The sequence below is a fragment of the Anopheles coluzzii genome, chromosome 3 (genome assembly GCF_943734685.1).
Source record: "Anopheles coluzzii chromosome 3, AcolN3, whole genome shotgun sequence".
NCBI lineage: Eukaryota > Metazoa > Arthropoda > Insecta > Diptera > Culicidae > Anopheles > Anopheles coluzzii.
The window spans coordinates 46,151,750-46,166,372 of record NC_064671.1 but is presented as its reverse complement, the minus strand read 5'-3'; the positions used below and the strand labels follow the sequence as shown (position 1 = coordinate 46,166,372).

The 14,623-nt window shown below is 40.3% G+C and overlaps 2 protein-coding genes across 7 annotated transcripts in view; both read left to right on the top strand.

Moving 5' to 3' along the window:
- The first annotated feature begins 804 nt into the window (after positions 1–804).
- LOC120957551 (glycoprotein-N-acetylgalactosamine 3-beta-galactosyltransferase 1-like) lies at positions 805–7,640 on the top strand. Of its 2 annotated transcripts, XM_040379806.2 has the most exons (6): positions 805–1,184; positions 2,488–3,024; positions 4,153–4,551; positions 4,622–4,760; positions 4,828–5,206; positions 5,287–7,640. In XM_040379806.2, the coding sequence occupies exons 2-6, from the start codon at positions 3,006–3,008 to the stop codon at positions 5,590–5,592; spliced, it is 1,242 nt and encodes a 413-aa protein (XP_040235740.1). In that variant the 5' UTR covers positions 805–1,184; positions 2,488–3,005; the 3' UTR covers positions 5,593–7,640. The 2 variants fall into 2 exon arrangements, with proteins under 2 accessions (XP_040235740.1, XP_040235739.1); XM_040379805.2 differs by lacking the exons at positions 805–1,184; positions 2,488–3,024 and adding an exon at positions 4,000–4,067.
- A 712-nt stretch (positions 7,641–8,352) lies between these two features.
- LOC120957353 (dual oxidase) overlaps positions 8,353–14,623 on the top strand; it is a 32,577-nt gene continuing 26,306 nt past the window's right edge. For 3 of the 5 annotated variants that reach the window (XM_040379529.2, XM_040379524.2, XM_040379523.2), the window contains exon 1: positions 8,353–8,502. The gene's annotated coding sequence lies outside the window, so the exon portion shown is untranslated. The other 2 variants (XM_040379525.2, XM_040379527.2) reach the window with 2 other exon arrangements.

Here is a 14,623-nt window from a genome sequence, read left to right as displayed (position 1 = left end):
GCGTGACGTTATTTCGTGAGCCACAACAAAAATGTGTTGCTAAAAATTTTCATTCAACTTTAAATAATATTGCATGAAATCTGATGCTTCAAATTATTGATAAACTTTTACTTAAGCACACGAAAAATATTTGATTAAAAAAACTACTACAGTAAAATTGCCGTTCAACAATTCAACCATATTTGATTATTTCTCCTTATTCAAGTTTATTCAAGATTAAATGCTTATTCAAGTAATAACCGTAAAACAAATTGTTTCATTCATAGTTTTCTAATAAAGGTCTCAAATTGTAAAAATACTTCAATCTCTTTTGATGCTGTGACAAGGGCATACGTTCTCCACTCCTAAACCCTAGGTAACCTAAACACGTGCCTCTGTCAATTACAGTCTGTTCCCGATATACGCAGTTTATGCGTTCCCGAGGAATCCGCGTTATTCGTTTTTCACGTTCTTTTCACCTTAATTTAATTACCAAAAATATAATTTTTACTGCATTGGAAAATTCTTAAGCATATTTTACTGATTTGATAAACATTTGATCTATTTTGTTTGTTTGTTGTTTGATGTTTGTTTTGATAAATGAAAGCAGTTTTAGTCGAATGTTTTGCTGTCACTTACCCGGCCATACCCGACCCAAAATTAGCACTGTTTTACAAATTATTTACATATTTGCTACGAATAAATATGGCTCACAATATGGCTTTATTCATTACAGATGGAAAGCTTTCCCTCAACCCGGGAAGAAACGGCATATCTCCGAGTCGAGAACCGCATAACTCGGGAACAGACTGTACGCGATTCGCTTGACAGCTGTAGATTGCTTTTGTTGGTGCCTTTTTTGCAATCGAAAGAGTCCAAGCTGTGTTTTGTGTTTTTGCTAGCCGCGGTGTGCGGACTTTTCTCGATAGGGGCGTCCGGAAACAAATTGCCGTAGTTGAGTTGTGAATCTCGCAGAATCTCATTCTAAACAGGGCCCTACCGATGGTGATCTTACGCTGTGAAAAGTGAGGCAGTACACCGCAACATGCAAAGCATACGGCAAATGCATGGGCAACAACATTGCTAGTCACATCGCGATTCGGCTTATCACTTTCCAGCTTCCTGTGTGCATGGACCATTGCAGGCTTGTAGGATTCTTCCGAAAGATGCACGCAACTAACTGAGTTGTTCAGTGCTGCTAGCCGGTGAGTATGGTGAATGAAGTGGTGGCCTTTCTCCAGTCTTGCTTCGTATCCTAGCGTCACTGCCTCCTGTGTTTGGGTCTTTCTAATCCCCTAGATACTCAATTAGCCTTTATTGATCCAAATTGATGATGCTTGAAAGAAGATACAGACGCATCCATATTGTCGTTTCCGGTGGTATTCATTTCATGCGATTTTATCATTTCGGAACACACACTTATTACAACATTTTGTGATTTCACCCCCCTATGGAAGGCGTATGTGTAGTGCGAAGAAATGTAAATTTATACAACGCATATAGCATATTCCTCCCTGATTCATTCGAGTAAATAGCACATAGAAACGGCCTGATAAGAGATTCAACAGCAAAACAACGCTTTGTTGCAACTACCATTACTTTTATCGCCGAAACATGGGTTTCACATCAAAGCCGTTTCCTCCTAAATTGCGAGCATTATTATTTAATTACTTTTGCAGAAATGTCTTATCGTAGACGCTTGCCCAATGAAGACTTTTGAAGTGCGTTTTGTGTTTGTATGATTACTGTAATTCAAATAATTGTTGTACGCTAGTCATCCCCAAAAGCCGGTAAGGAATGTATAATTATGCCCGTCCTATACCTACGGGAGAGCCGATTGAGTTTTAGATTGATCTGAGTTTCATATATGTACCATGATACTAATTTTTGAACTCATTCGTTGGTTTCAGTTGTGTTGTGAGACTTCTTCGAGTGTTTTTTTCATATTTGGTGATAAAAACTGCGCTCTTGGTATGGTTTACATTGGATGAATTTTCAAAAAAAAAACGAATTTATAAAATAGGAGACGATATTCTATTTTCAGTCCAGTTAGATCAGTCAACCAAAGTATTGTTGTAACAATAATTATCTCTTGTTGCTGCATATGTGCTCGTGAACGCTGTAACACACGGAACCGTAACGTTCTGTCCGGTCCATTATTTGTGAACAAAGCTTGACCTGCATAAATTAGCATGTTTGTAATTTGGTTTATTTCAACCCTAAGCAAATACCAGCTCGAGTACGCATCGTCAAGAGAACAGAAGAGCTAGGACAAGCAGGAATTATTGAATTTACATATAAACGAGCGTTTGCGATCTGGTGCGCTAGTGCATCTGTAACTAGTATTTTTTGGTTGTTCGCGGTGTCGTTGATCTACGTTTGCATTCATTTTGTAGTGTAGTTTCAGTTCATGCGGGCAGTACTTTTTTTTTGTTTTGTGGACGCATACGATACTGGTTGTTTTAACACCGATCGATATTTAATCTGTCGCTTATATCTCATTTCCAGGAGTGCTGGCTAACATCCATACTATCACGATTACTGTCGGACGGAAACAAATTTGCCGGAAGTCTACGAGCAAATAGTGAAATAAACGAGTAAAATAGCGACAAATCGGTGGTGTTTGCAAATGATAATGACCAGTGGGCCGAGCGAGCTCATTTAGATTTTCATCAACCAATACACATGCGGACAATACGCTATCGGATCGCCAACCGACCTTCGTTGTTGTGCTTTAATGCTGTGCTAAATATCGGAGCCGTATGACCGTTGTATAAAAGCATCAAAAACGAGTCGTCACAGTGGTAAATGTGTAACCTAAGGAATACTCGTTTGATATTATAATGAAATTAAGCTACACTCATTGGCAGTAACAGCTGTGCTGTGTGCTGAACAGTTAGAGCTAAAGTTACGGCAAATGGTTATGGTCATTAGAATCTTAATTCATACTAGTGCACTGATAAAAACGTAACATAGCACCCTGATACCATTGGATACCATTGGAAAAGAAAACATCATTCAACGCAATGAAAATTCCTGATTTGGGTATGTATCTTATTTTTATACATATTGTAGGATAGAGTACATTTATCACAAGCCCGTCTATAAGTTCATAAATAGATAGTCGTAAAACAAAAAGACGACAGCTTCAATTTGCTTTAAAAAACTACATAGTTTTCTAAGATAAAGGTATAGAACTCTACAACACAGTCCAAGCATTACATTGTAAGCTGCTATTAAATAGTTTGTTATTGAAAACAATAATGTTCATTTTCTTTCACGCCTAAAGCTCCTATGTTTAATTATACTCATTTTTAACTGTTCATCTTCTAGACTTTAATATATTTTGTGTTTTACTATCTAGAATTACTAATGGAATGATCGTTAGTCGAAAGACTAGTCTGTGCGTGGATGAAAGTTTTTGAAAAATTAAAAAATAAGAGCAGAAGAGTGATTCATTAAAATTGATGATATCTTTAGACTCATTTTTGTCGTGTTATGGTCTTTATTGATCATGCAGCACGTCTCGATCGTGTTTTGCCGTATAAATGAATTGGATGAATGAAAAAAAAAACACACAATCCCCTCACCAAAGACAAAACAAACAAAATGTTATGTTTCGTCACGTTCTTGGCTACACTTTCGTTGATAGATTTCGATCCAAACCAGTGGTTATCACGTGGCAACATTCTATTCGCCACTGCGCCGTCAGGTCATGGTGGTATTTGAAGCTTTAGAAATGTGCCCCAATAAAATCTGGCATTTTTTTTCACATTGTGTGCCACATGGCTCTCATAAGTTTATGCGTCGTTGACAGAACGAACGGCAGAATGTTTTGTAAACCTTAGCTGCTACCTTCAAACGAGCATTGCCTCACATATTTGCACCAGCGTGTGTTTACGTCGGTGGGGTAAAACATTCTTAACAAACAATGAAACGAAAAGCACATTATGCATAGCAGTTACACAGCTGTTTCCCAAAAAGTGGTTTGTGCTTGGGCTCTGTGCTTCTTCGTTTGAAACCACTCAAACTCAATCTCCCTGCTAAGTTAGTCAATCTTAAAATGCAGATGAACGTGCCTCTCTTGGGTTAGAAACATTAAAAATAAGAATAAATAAATAAAACAGGTAACAATAAGATACATATGTAACATTCAACTCTGTTGTATTTCAGGTCCACGAAATGGCAGTCATCCTCGAACATTCATTACGTTACTGTTTGGCACTGTACTGGGCTTTATGTTTGCCACCTTTATCTCATCTACAACTTTACGCCAACCATGGATGCCCGAGAGTTATCGTCAGCGCGAGCCACCGTCGATCGTAAGTGACCCGCACACCGGGAACGAATTGCGTGGAGCCTCCGGCCCTGAGCAGGATGTTGGACAGCATGCAGCCCACGAAGAAGCGCACGCGCACGAAAATGCATCCATTGCGCAACAGTTGCATCGGGAAGTGCGCGTCCTGTGTTGGGTGATGACCAATCCGAGCAATCACAAATCGAAAGCGTTACACGTGAAGCGCACGTGGGCTGGTCGGTGTAACAAAGTACTTTTCATGAGTTCCGTAGAAGGTATGGGTTTTTTTTGCGATGGAATCGTATTGTTTAAATATTTACTAATTCTGTTTTACACTTTCCACAGATCCCCTCATAGACTCCGTCGCGTTGCCTGTGAGCGAAGGTCGCAATAATCTGTGGGCGAAAACGAAAGAAGCTTTCAAGTATATTTATCAGAACCATCTGGACGACGCTGATTGGTTCATGAAGGCAGACGATGACACGTAAGGCATATTTCGAGATAGACAATAACTGCGATTACTAACACTAAAACATTGGTCTCATTTACAGGTACGTGGTCGTGGAAAATTTGCGTTACATGCTTTACTCGTACTCGCCGTCTCACCCGATCTATTTTGGGTGCCGCTTTAAGCCGTTCGTAAAGCAAGGTTACATGTCCGGTGGAGCGGGATATGTGCTAAGCAAGGAGGCGGTGAAACGCTTTGTCGAAGATGCCATTCCCAGCCCCTTGTGTCGGCAAGATAGTGACGGTGCGGAGGACGTGGAGTTGGGAAAATGCATGGAAGCAGTGAAAGTGTTGGCCGGTGATTCAAGGGATACGGTCGGACGGGGAAGATTTTTCCCATTTGTACCTGAGCACCATCTTATCCCAAATCACGTGGACAAAGACTTTTGGTATTTAAAATACACATACTACAAGCCGGATGAGGTATGCAACAACAACAAAAAACGCAATATCGTGCAGCGAACCGGTCACTAATATTGTTTACTGATTTCGCTTTCCTCCAGGGTCTCGAATGCTGTTCGGATAATGCCATCTCTTTCCACTACGTGTCACCGAATCAAATGTACGTGCTAGACTATTTGATCTATCATCTGCGACCGTACGGCATCGTTGCACACTCGCAGCCTTTACCAAAGAAGCTCAGTTTAGGTGATATTGTAAGAGTGGACGATCTGGGAAAAACCACCCCCAAACCGTCAGCCCAGCAACATCGACGGTACAAAGTCAGCAGTAACCGTGGCAAAGCCGGAAATGAAATGCAGGAGGAAGTTACATTTAGTGATATGAAAGCTAAAGAACCAAATACCTAGTAAGATTTAGGTGTAGTGCGTAATACCAAATTCTATCACAACGTGGGTCGAGAGTAAAGTAGAGCGAACTTGCGCCTCGAGTGTATAATGGAATGTTTGGAGATAGTTTGCTGTTAGCAAATGAATGAACGTGGTGTGTGAATGGTTTTGCAGGGTGCTTGCTATGAATGAGTGAGTAGATGGGGGATGCAATTTCGCTTGAAAAGAATGTCATTTAGTGTTAAGAATGTTCTCATGTAAAACAAAGAATTACTCTAACGTAAAAAAAAAACAAAATCCTATACATAACAGGAAAGTAAGAACCACAAACAGAAGGGCTGAATTTCTTTCATTAATGATATATACTTTTTGCAGCAAAAAGAGGTAAATTTCCTCCTTATACCAAACATTATCAGACTGCTGCGGTTTAGATAAACTATACTGTTATAGGAAATGCTTGCGAGTGTTCAAAATGCTAGTTTGTCTCCTCAAAACTAAGTTGTTGTTTTATTCCTCTAGCCTTGGACTTTTTGCATTATTTTATTTTATTTTTTTAAATTAGGAATTTACCTTTTGAATATCCTTTTGAACAATCAATCGTTTCCATCTGTGAATGCTCCTTTAATCGCTATGTTTCTATTGCGTTAAACGTTTCTTATCAATTCCGTAAATAAGATTTTGTAAATCCATTCGGATACATCGTAATCTGAATATTTGAATGATTTGAATGTTTCTTTTCATTGTTTATTTTCTAAAATTTTTGAACTATCAGACATTGCATGAATAACAAACACCGGTGTTTCGAAATGCGAATCAGTGAATCCTAATATGGTATGTGTTCACTACTAATTTGGTGTTTTTTTTACTGGAGTGCTTTTTACTAGACGTTTGGTAACCGGAATGTATCTTAGTTATAAATCATTTAAACGTCAAATGTTAACCATCAAGAAACGAACAAAAGGGTATATTAATGCGAAAAGAGAAATCATATAAAGGAGATGTCACTTTACGCAAATGCAGATGCAAGAATTTATTTTGAAATGGTCAAAATTGGCATGATCTAAAACAGTTATCATTTACAATATATTTAATACTTACAATTCCACAACAGATGGCAATGAAAACAGTGCATCTACAGTGTTTTCTCTCTTTTTTATGCGCCTGTCAGTTGATACACCTTAGCGGACATATACTCGATTAGTTTTATATTGTGCTGTCTTTATCGAAACTAATTTTGTTTTCTGTGAGATAGCTTTGAGGCATTCATATAAAAAAACTCAGAAACGTTGGTTTTTCTTAAATGGCTCTAATGCGTTCTTGGGTCTTCATGGCTACATCATTATGTCTTTGTACTACGAACAAGGCATACGACAACTCGACAAGGCTCATGGCATCTCTTGTACTCGAAAAGATTACCCAGCTTTATATGATTAAATGAAGAACAGTAAGAAACGTTTCTGTAAAATTTACATTTTCCCAAGAAAAGAATTGAAAAGAGAATGTTTTTATTGATATGTATATCAAATTCAACTTCTTTATAACAAGGTTTAACTAAGACGTACTGACAGTTGAATCAGAATGATATGAAGTAATGTTTTGAGCTTTTGAGTTGACTGTTTAAAACAAATATTTAACTGGTTTCGATAAGTGTGCTGTTATAGAGCGCATGAATTTCCGTTCCCGTAAACACCTATGTGTATGCTTTATTTTAAAATATCCCTCGCAATGTTGTGGAAAAATGTGTTCTTTGTATTTTCCATCGTTTGTTGTATCAAACACGCAAAAAAAACAAGAATATTAACAAGTTGCCATCACATTCAGGAATATTAGTAGTTGATTTAAGTTGCAGTAGCCCTTAAGCTATATAAATTGAGACGTGAATAGCAATAGTAATATCAACAGTTTAAAGCTATTGTAAGAATCGCAGGAACGGCCAGGATGAGGTTTTGTCGCAGGGCTAATACATCCAAGAAAACTATAAAATACTCTGTAAGATCGAACAAAGTCGAGCTGTAAGCATTTACACATAGCAAAGCATATGAAAAATAAATCTTTACTAAAGTAAAAAATTGACTTCTAAAGGATATATAAAGATGTGCTTATGAGTAAGCGCTAACAACCGTCAAGCTGTCTGGCGGATGCTGCCGGGCTATATAAACACCGTGAGCAGAAGCAGTGTGTTGGACAGTAGTTTGCTTGTCTAACTACAACTGCTTAGTGCAAACTCAACAATGCTTATGCGGCACAGCCACTGCCCAAAGGCGTACAATTAAGTGACAAACTAATGCACACCGTATAAGTAACTATTGATCTTTAGGTTGCACCTTATTAACCGATTGCCTTGTAGCAGTGGCCGAAAGGCAAGAAATAGGTAATGTTTAATTTGAAAACATAATCGATAATGATCAATTTTCTTAATGCTTATATGCTAATATACTAAGATGTAGCTAAATATGCATCGATTTAGTTGGAAGAAACTCATCGATCGTTGCATGGGAGTTCTCTCTCTCTCTCTCTCTCTCTCTCTCTCTCTCTCTTTCGACGAAATGAGATACCTTTACCGGCTAAAGTATTTTTTATGTTTCTATTTCTTGACTATCTGGCTAATCCGCTGGAATCCATATGTGTATGTGTGAGTGGAATAAGAGACTTAGCGAACCTCCTAAGTACTCGCGCGTTTCGCGAAAGCGAGTCTCACCCATTTCATTCTCTCCGTCTCTCCGTGGGTGAGCACGATCGTTGAGTTGAGCGCGCGATGCGAAAACCAGCCCCTAAAACCAGCGAGATCACCAACGCTACACCGAAGTCTTCGTTTACATCTCGGTCCGTTCGGTTGTGCTTTCGCTTTTCTTAGACTTTCTGGCCGCGAAACTCGACAAAAGCGTGCGTCCCGCACACCCGCCCTCCTTTCGTCCGTACGTGCTTGTATTGGTGGGTCTCTCGGCTGGGACGGATTTGGGGTGTTTTTGTCGTCGTATACTCGTTTTCGTGGTTTCGTTCAGCTTTGCATCGATCGAACGTGCAGCGACCGGAGCCTAAGTGGCTACGTCGAGACGAGGTTTTAGGGGTGGTTTTCGGGTGATTACCAGCGTATGACTGTGACTGTCTTGTCATAGTGGCCTCTCCAGCTCCATTCCTTTGCATCCTTACCCTCCGCGCCCGGGAGGAGACGCATGCAGCGGACATCTCCAACCCTTAAGTGTGTATATATAAGTGTATGTGTTAGTGTACAGTGGTGTGTATTGTGTAGAAGAGTGCCATTTATTTGCCTTGTGCTCGTTTCTTATGTTTTTTGTTATTTTCCCGTTACCCATCGTTCAGCCCCCCGGGGGCACAATTTCAAGTGCTTGGTTGCGGGCTCGAATCGATTTCCGCGACTGAAATTAAAAGACAAACGGTTCGAGTTTACAGTTCCTCATTTTTAACGAACCAATTTGAGGCGATGGTTTGAATGCCAAGTCAAAAAAAAAATCTCATAAGTAATCACCATTTTGCATTGCTTTTGGTAGGTGAGGATGTTGGTTTTGTATCATACTCTGTCTCGTTTTCTGCCCGTATATAGTGATAGTCGGTCGTAAGATCTTGTTTGGACTGTGCACCACCATTGGAAGCTTTCGAAAGTTACTCGTGTCGTGATCGGATTCGAAATTCATTTTTTTTTTCTTTTTGTCTCTATTGCTTTCTGATTGCACTCTATAACGATACAAGAAACAGATAATAATATAAAAATTGCAAAACGTAGTCTTAGAAGTTGTGCGTATTGCTGAGGCATGAAAACCCCCATCCTTAGTTGAATCGTTTGCAAGAGTCAAGATAGTCAGCCTAAATCGGGAGTGAGCGAAAGAAGGAGAGAGAGATAGAGACAAAACATGTTCATATATCGTATGCGTGTGGCATAGCTTACTATGCTACTGGCACTGAAAAGTGAAAACATTCCCGCACCGCGTTACTAACACCAAAGCAGCCAAGTAGCACCAGTCCGTCCACACTGAACGCTTTTCCCTGTTTGGCTGTGCGCGTTAGGGGTGGTTAGGGTTTGTAGCCGTGCCCGGCGTTCAAGTCGTTTGTTTCGTCGCGATGACGACGAGGGTGCCGCTGTGCTGGTGGCACACTTTAGCTTGATTAAGCAGACGCGAGCTGATCGTACATGCGCACACCGATAATGGAAGTTAATCAAAACTCATCACCAACTACACCGCTTAACCGCCCTCCCCGACACCTCGGGCATTGAGGTTGAGAACGTGGCTGTGGAGGTCGTCCGTTTGTGGTTAAAGAATTTCCTCCACCTTCATGCACCGCTTCGCATCTTTAGTGGAGATCGTCACCTAGCACAACACCGTGCGACACCACCAAGGCACAAAGAGGCCGAGTTACATAATGGGCAATACGACCGGAGATAAAGCGCAACGCAATGTGAGTATATGTATGTATGTGCAATAATTAACGAACGATGCCACCCGGGCAGTTGGCTGCTGGCTTCTTCCATAGTGTAGTGATTCTGGCGGATTCCATTGCCCTCATGTTTCCTCTCGTTGCGTAGTGATGCCTTTGCCAAGCTCACACACACACTTGCACACCGCTGTTGGATTTTCCTTCCACTTTTCATCATTAGGTCGCTCAACGAACACGCGACTGACCGAGTGCCGGTGTGTGCGACGCCAAGAAACGGAAAAAAGCTCGCAAAACGATGAACCACGGAGGTTTAATCCCCCCAAACGTTACCTTCTTCGCCTTGGGTCGCCGCTACCTTCGGAATGATGATGAAACAATGATGAATTGCAAAAGCCTGCTGTGCGGTGCGGTCGATTGTTGCCTGTGCGTCTGGTCTGGTGCGCCCGATGGCAGCAGCATACCGAAGATCAAGTCCCTTGCCGTACAGCACGGTAACATTTGCTGCCCTTGCATACCGTCTCTCTTGCTCGCTAGCCGAAGCTGGTACGAAGATCTTTTTGCAGCGAGAGTTTTCCTCCACCGTTGCTGTTTGTTAACGTTGCGATGGATGAAGGAAAGCATAAAAAATGCATCAGAAAAATGAAACTGAAAGTGATGTTGCACTCAGCTGGAACTCATTTCTTGTGAGCTATAGCGGTGCTCTCGATCTGTGAGCGATGAGCTAAGAAAATGCCAAATGAGAGAAGTTTAAAGAGAGTTTTACGATCAGCAGGAAGTAAACTGCGAGAGCATTTTTTCGCGCGTATGGTCTATTTTTTGACACAAAGCAATGAAAGACTTCAACGAACGGATAAGCGTGAATCCCCGTTAACAAGAAGAATTATTTCTCAGATAAAATATATAGCTCAGCATTTTTTATTGGACAGAACTAGAGATAGTTTCCTTTACAATAATATTCTACTAAAATATTTCTGTTTATACAAACTAAGATCTAATTCGCTAGCAATCAACATAAGAAAATAACCAACAAGTGTAATTTGACTCACATGTCTTTAGCATGGCGTGCATCCCCTTTCGAATGAAAATGATCATCGTCAATGTTTGTTTAATCGAAAGTGCTTGTCTTCACCCTCAAAATCGTGATTCACATCACGAACAAACTGTAACAGCGTGGTTAGCGGTTGCTATCACACATGCCGTCCATGCCGTTTCCTGATGAAAGTCAGCTGTGAAGCATGGCTCACATTTCTTATACTGAATCTCGCACACCACCGTATCGACCGAAGCACAGCGCACAGATACACTTCAACAACCTACCAAACGGGTTGCTCCGTGGGAGTGCCACAAGATCCCCACCGGTCCTAACTAAGACGGCAGGCACCACTCACGAGTCGCGCGAGCGGTCCGAGTAAGCGCGCTTACGCGTACGGTCGCGTTGTGTTGGTACAGTGTACTCTCTAACCCATACGCATAGTATGCGAAAGCGGGCACCGAGCAAAACGTGTGCGAAACGGAACGTGAATGTGGTTTTTTGAAAGTGAATTGCCACTACCGCGTCGACGTGTCGCATGCGAGCGATCAAGTGGCCGGTTCAGCAACCATGAAAAAAAAAAACAAGCGCAGAAGGTCGTCTCACGCGTCTACCAAGCAAAATTGGTTGCTTGTCGAGCGATTAGGACGCGCTGTGCGCTAGATTAGCTCCACATCTTCTGTTCCGTTAAGCTTTCGTGATTGTCCGTGAATTATTTCACCTTTAGCACTATCAATTAGAGGAATGGTAGCTTCTTTTCGGAAAGCACCTGTATCGGTGACCTCGTTTTTTCTGTTTAGCTAATGGTAAGATTCCGAGTCTAATGCATGGCGGACAGAAATCTTGGTTCTTTGCATGTGTGGGCTGTCAACTTACGTGGCCTAATGCATGTAAATTAGTTTTCATTGAACCGCGATTAAGTGCTGTGGTAATTTTCGATGTATTTTATCGCCCACCAGCGGCACACTTTGCTCGGACACTTGTTTTATCGAAGCCCAACTGTCCTCGGAATTGATTGTATTGACAGGAGGCACTTTCCGCGCGGGAACTGTGCATTACAGCAGGTGCATTAGTGCACTGGTGCACCCCAGTAAAAAAAAATGCGTGACTAGTTGAGAGAGGAGCTCCGTGAGACACTGCAAAACAGACGACAATACCACTATTCCACCATAAAGTTCAAGAAAAATGTAATTGCCAGCCAAATGAGTCAGTTGAAGGTTTTCATTTGGACGTACAGAGCTGCGGGGAATTAAATCCCGAGAGGGTAAATGGAATGAAAAATCGTGCAATAGGGGTAACGCAACTAAACGAACTATTTAGCTCCTTATCTGCTTGACGATCGAAATGCAATACCTACATATGCCCAGTGCACAGTGGGGCCGCAATTTTCATCATGTTGTGTAATGTGTTTCGGTACAAACTTTGTTGGTTTTCTTATTTGTAAACCCCTTTTATTCACTTCTTTCAAAGCAAACGTTTGAAGTTTTTCAAAAGTCTGTGCATTTCAGTCTTCAAGGATACACCTTCGCACATGGAAAGCATGGATTTTATGCATTGTATTGTCCTGCATAGTTTTAGCAACTGAAAAGCAGACAGACAGACATAATCCGATTGATCTGCTGTGCGAAACGGATTCGATTTTTTAACCCCACAATGCAGCTGACACGTTGCCCTGATATTAAATGATCGCTAAACGAAATGTGTCATAGTATCGTTTGCAGCAGATCTTTGGAAATTGAACGTGTAGGGGCCAAAACTGTGCGCAAGGACGTTTTTATTTGTGCTATATTGAATAGATCCGGTTAGACACGCTCGTTTATTTTTGTTGGCAAGTGATTCATACCTTCACATTCGCCAAAGGTGCAGCAGTTCATGAAATATCGATCGTTAACGAATCTCGTTATTGATGTTGATTGATTGCTATTGATATAACATCAGTGAGTTAGAGGAAAGTTAGTAGGAGAATAAATAATATAAAGAAACTCTCTTCAAAGTAAAAAAAAAACTCAAAATTTACAAGTATTTGTTATACTCTGCTTTATTTATAAATATCGGTGTTAAGAGCCATAAATTATTGCAAATCTATATTGATTAATAAACTAAACTAAACTATAAAGAGCGGTTTAGAAGGTAATATTTAAATGGTTTTAACTATAAATATGACACTCTCTCTCTAAATTTTATGTATGTATTAAAATTTCTGGGCAAAGTTTACAATTAAGAAACATTTCTTAAACCGATCGTTACCCAAGACTAGTACCATTTGCTGCATTGTTTGCCTTTTTATTTATTTATTTATTTTTGCCATTTTTAGTGGATTACGATTGCCCCCGAAGCTGTTTACGATGGGTTGGTTTTTTGTTTTTGTGAGCTGTTTACATGGTTCGAAAGAGAGCCTTCAGTGCGGATAACAATCACATCCCAGACCTTGGCACTAGGCCCGCTTTGTACGGTTTGTTTTTTCTTCTCTCCATTGGTGTTGCTTTCAAGCCCACCGATACGGTAAAGGCGATGAATTTCTCATAAATGTTCACCCAACGTGGCCGATTTATTGCATACATAAATATGGTACCAAGCAGTGTAATTAATTGGATCACTTCTTTGCAAATGTATTTGTCATTTTGTAAGTAGTTTTGTAGTCATGAAAAACACTCTGTTACTTCAAATATTTTTACTATTAGTTTTGTTACAATTTAATGCGCAATCCTACCTCAAGGTACGCCATATTCAAACGCAAATGAACACACAATCGATCGATTCACCAATACAGGTGCTGCAAAAGGGGCACACACATTTCTGAATTATTAGTCATCGAGGGTGAGTTACTCTACTCAGCATGAGCCTGACACTTGGTACCACAAAACCACTTGACGTTTCTCGCATTGACTCGCAAGGCAATAAGCGACGAACCTTCGAATAGATGAACGAAACATTTATCGAACGTAGTGCGTCGTATGTGCAGTGTCCGTCCCGCCAGGTGATTGAATTTTATCCAAGAGCGACTCCTCCATCCTAAGATATCACAGTCAGATAGCCGTCTATAGAGTTGTTCACCTACACACAATTTGCGTGACAGACCATTGCAATAAATTGCAATCGCGTGCCTTCTCCATCGTCCCACATCGCTGGTGCATCTTTTTCGTGCGATGTATACTTTCCTTTGGTGAAGCAGACCATCTGTATTTTTTTTAACTTCATTTGTATAAGATTATATGATTATGAATGTATATATTTTTAAAATTCTGAAGGAATGGTTTCGGCCGTATAATAATATGATGAAGTATATTTATGAAAATAATTGACAAAAAAACGAAAAATTTATTAAAAAGAAATATTGAAAATAACTACGATGAACACAATTTTACCCAATTTGCATGCGTCCATCTCGTTAAAAAATATTGAAATTTAATAATTTCAACAAGAAAGGATATAATCCCTGTCTAGAGTGTTGCTTTTAGTACTGCAAACATGACTACACTTAAGTAAGTAAACAAAAATATTCGATTGATGAGAAGAGCTATTTGATGTGACACTATCATTGCTTATCACACTGGAAGCTTATTAATTGAGCAAGATGTAGCACGTCATCGCTGCATAATTTCGTGCTGCGATTATCATAAACAACTGGTT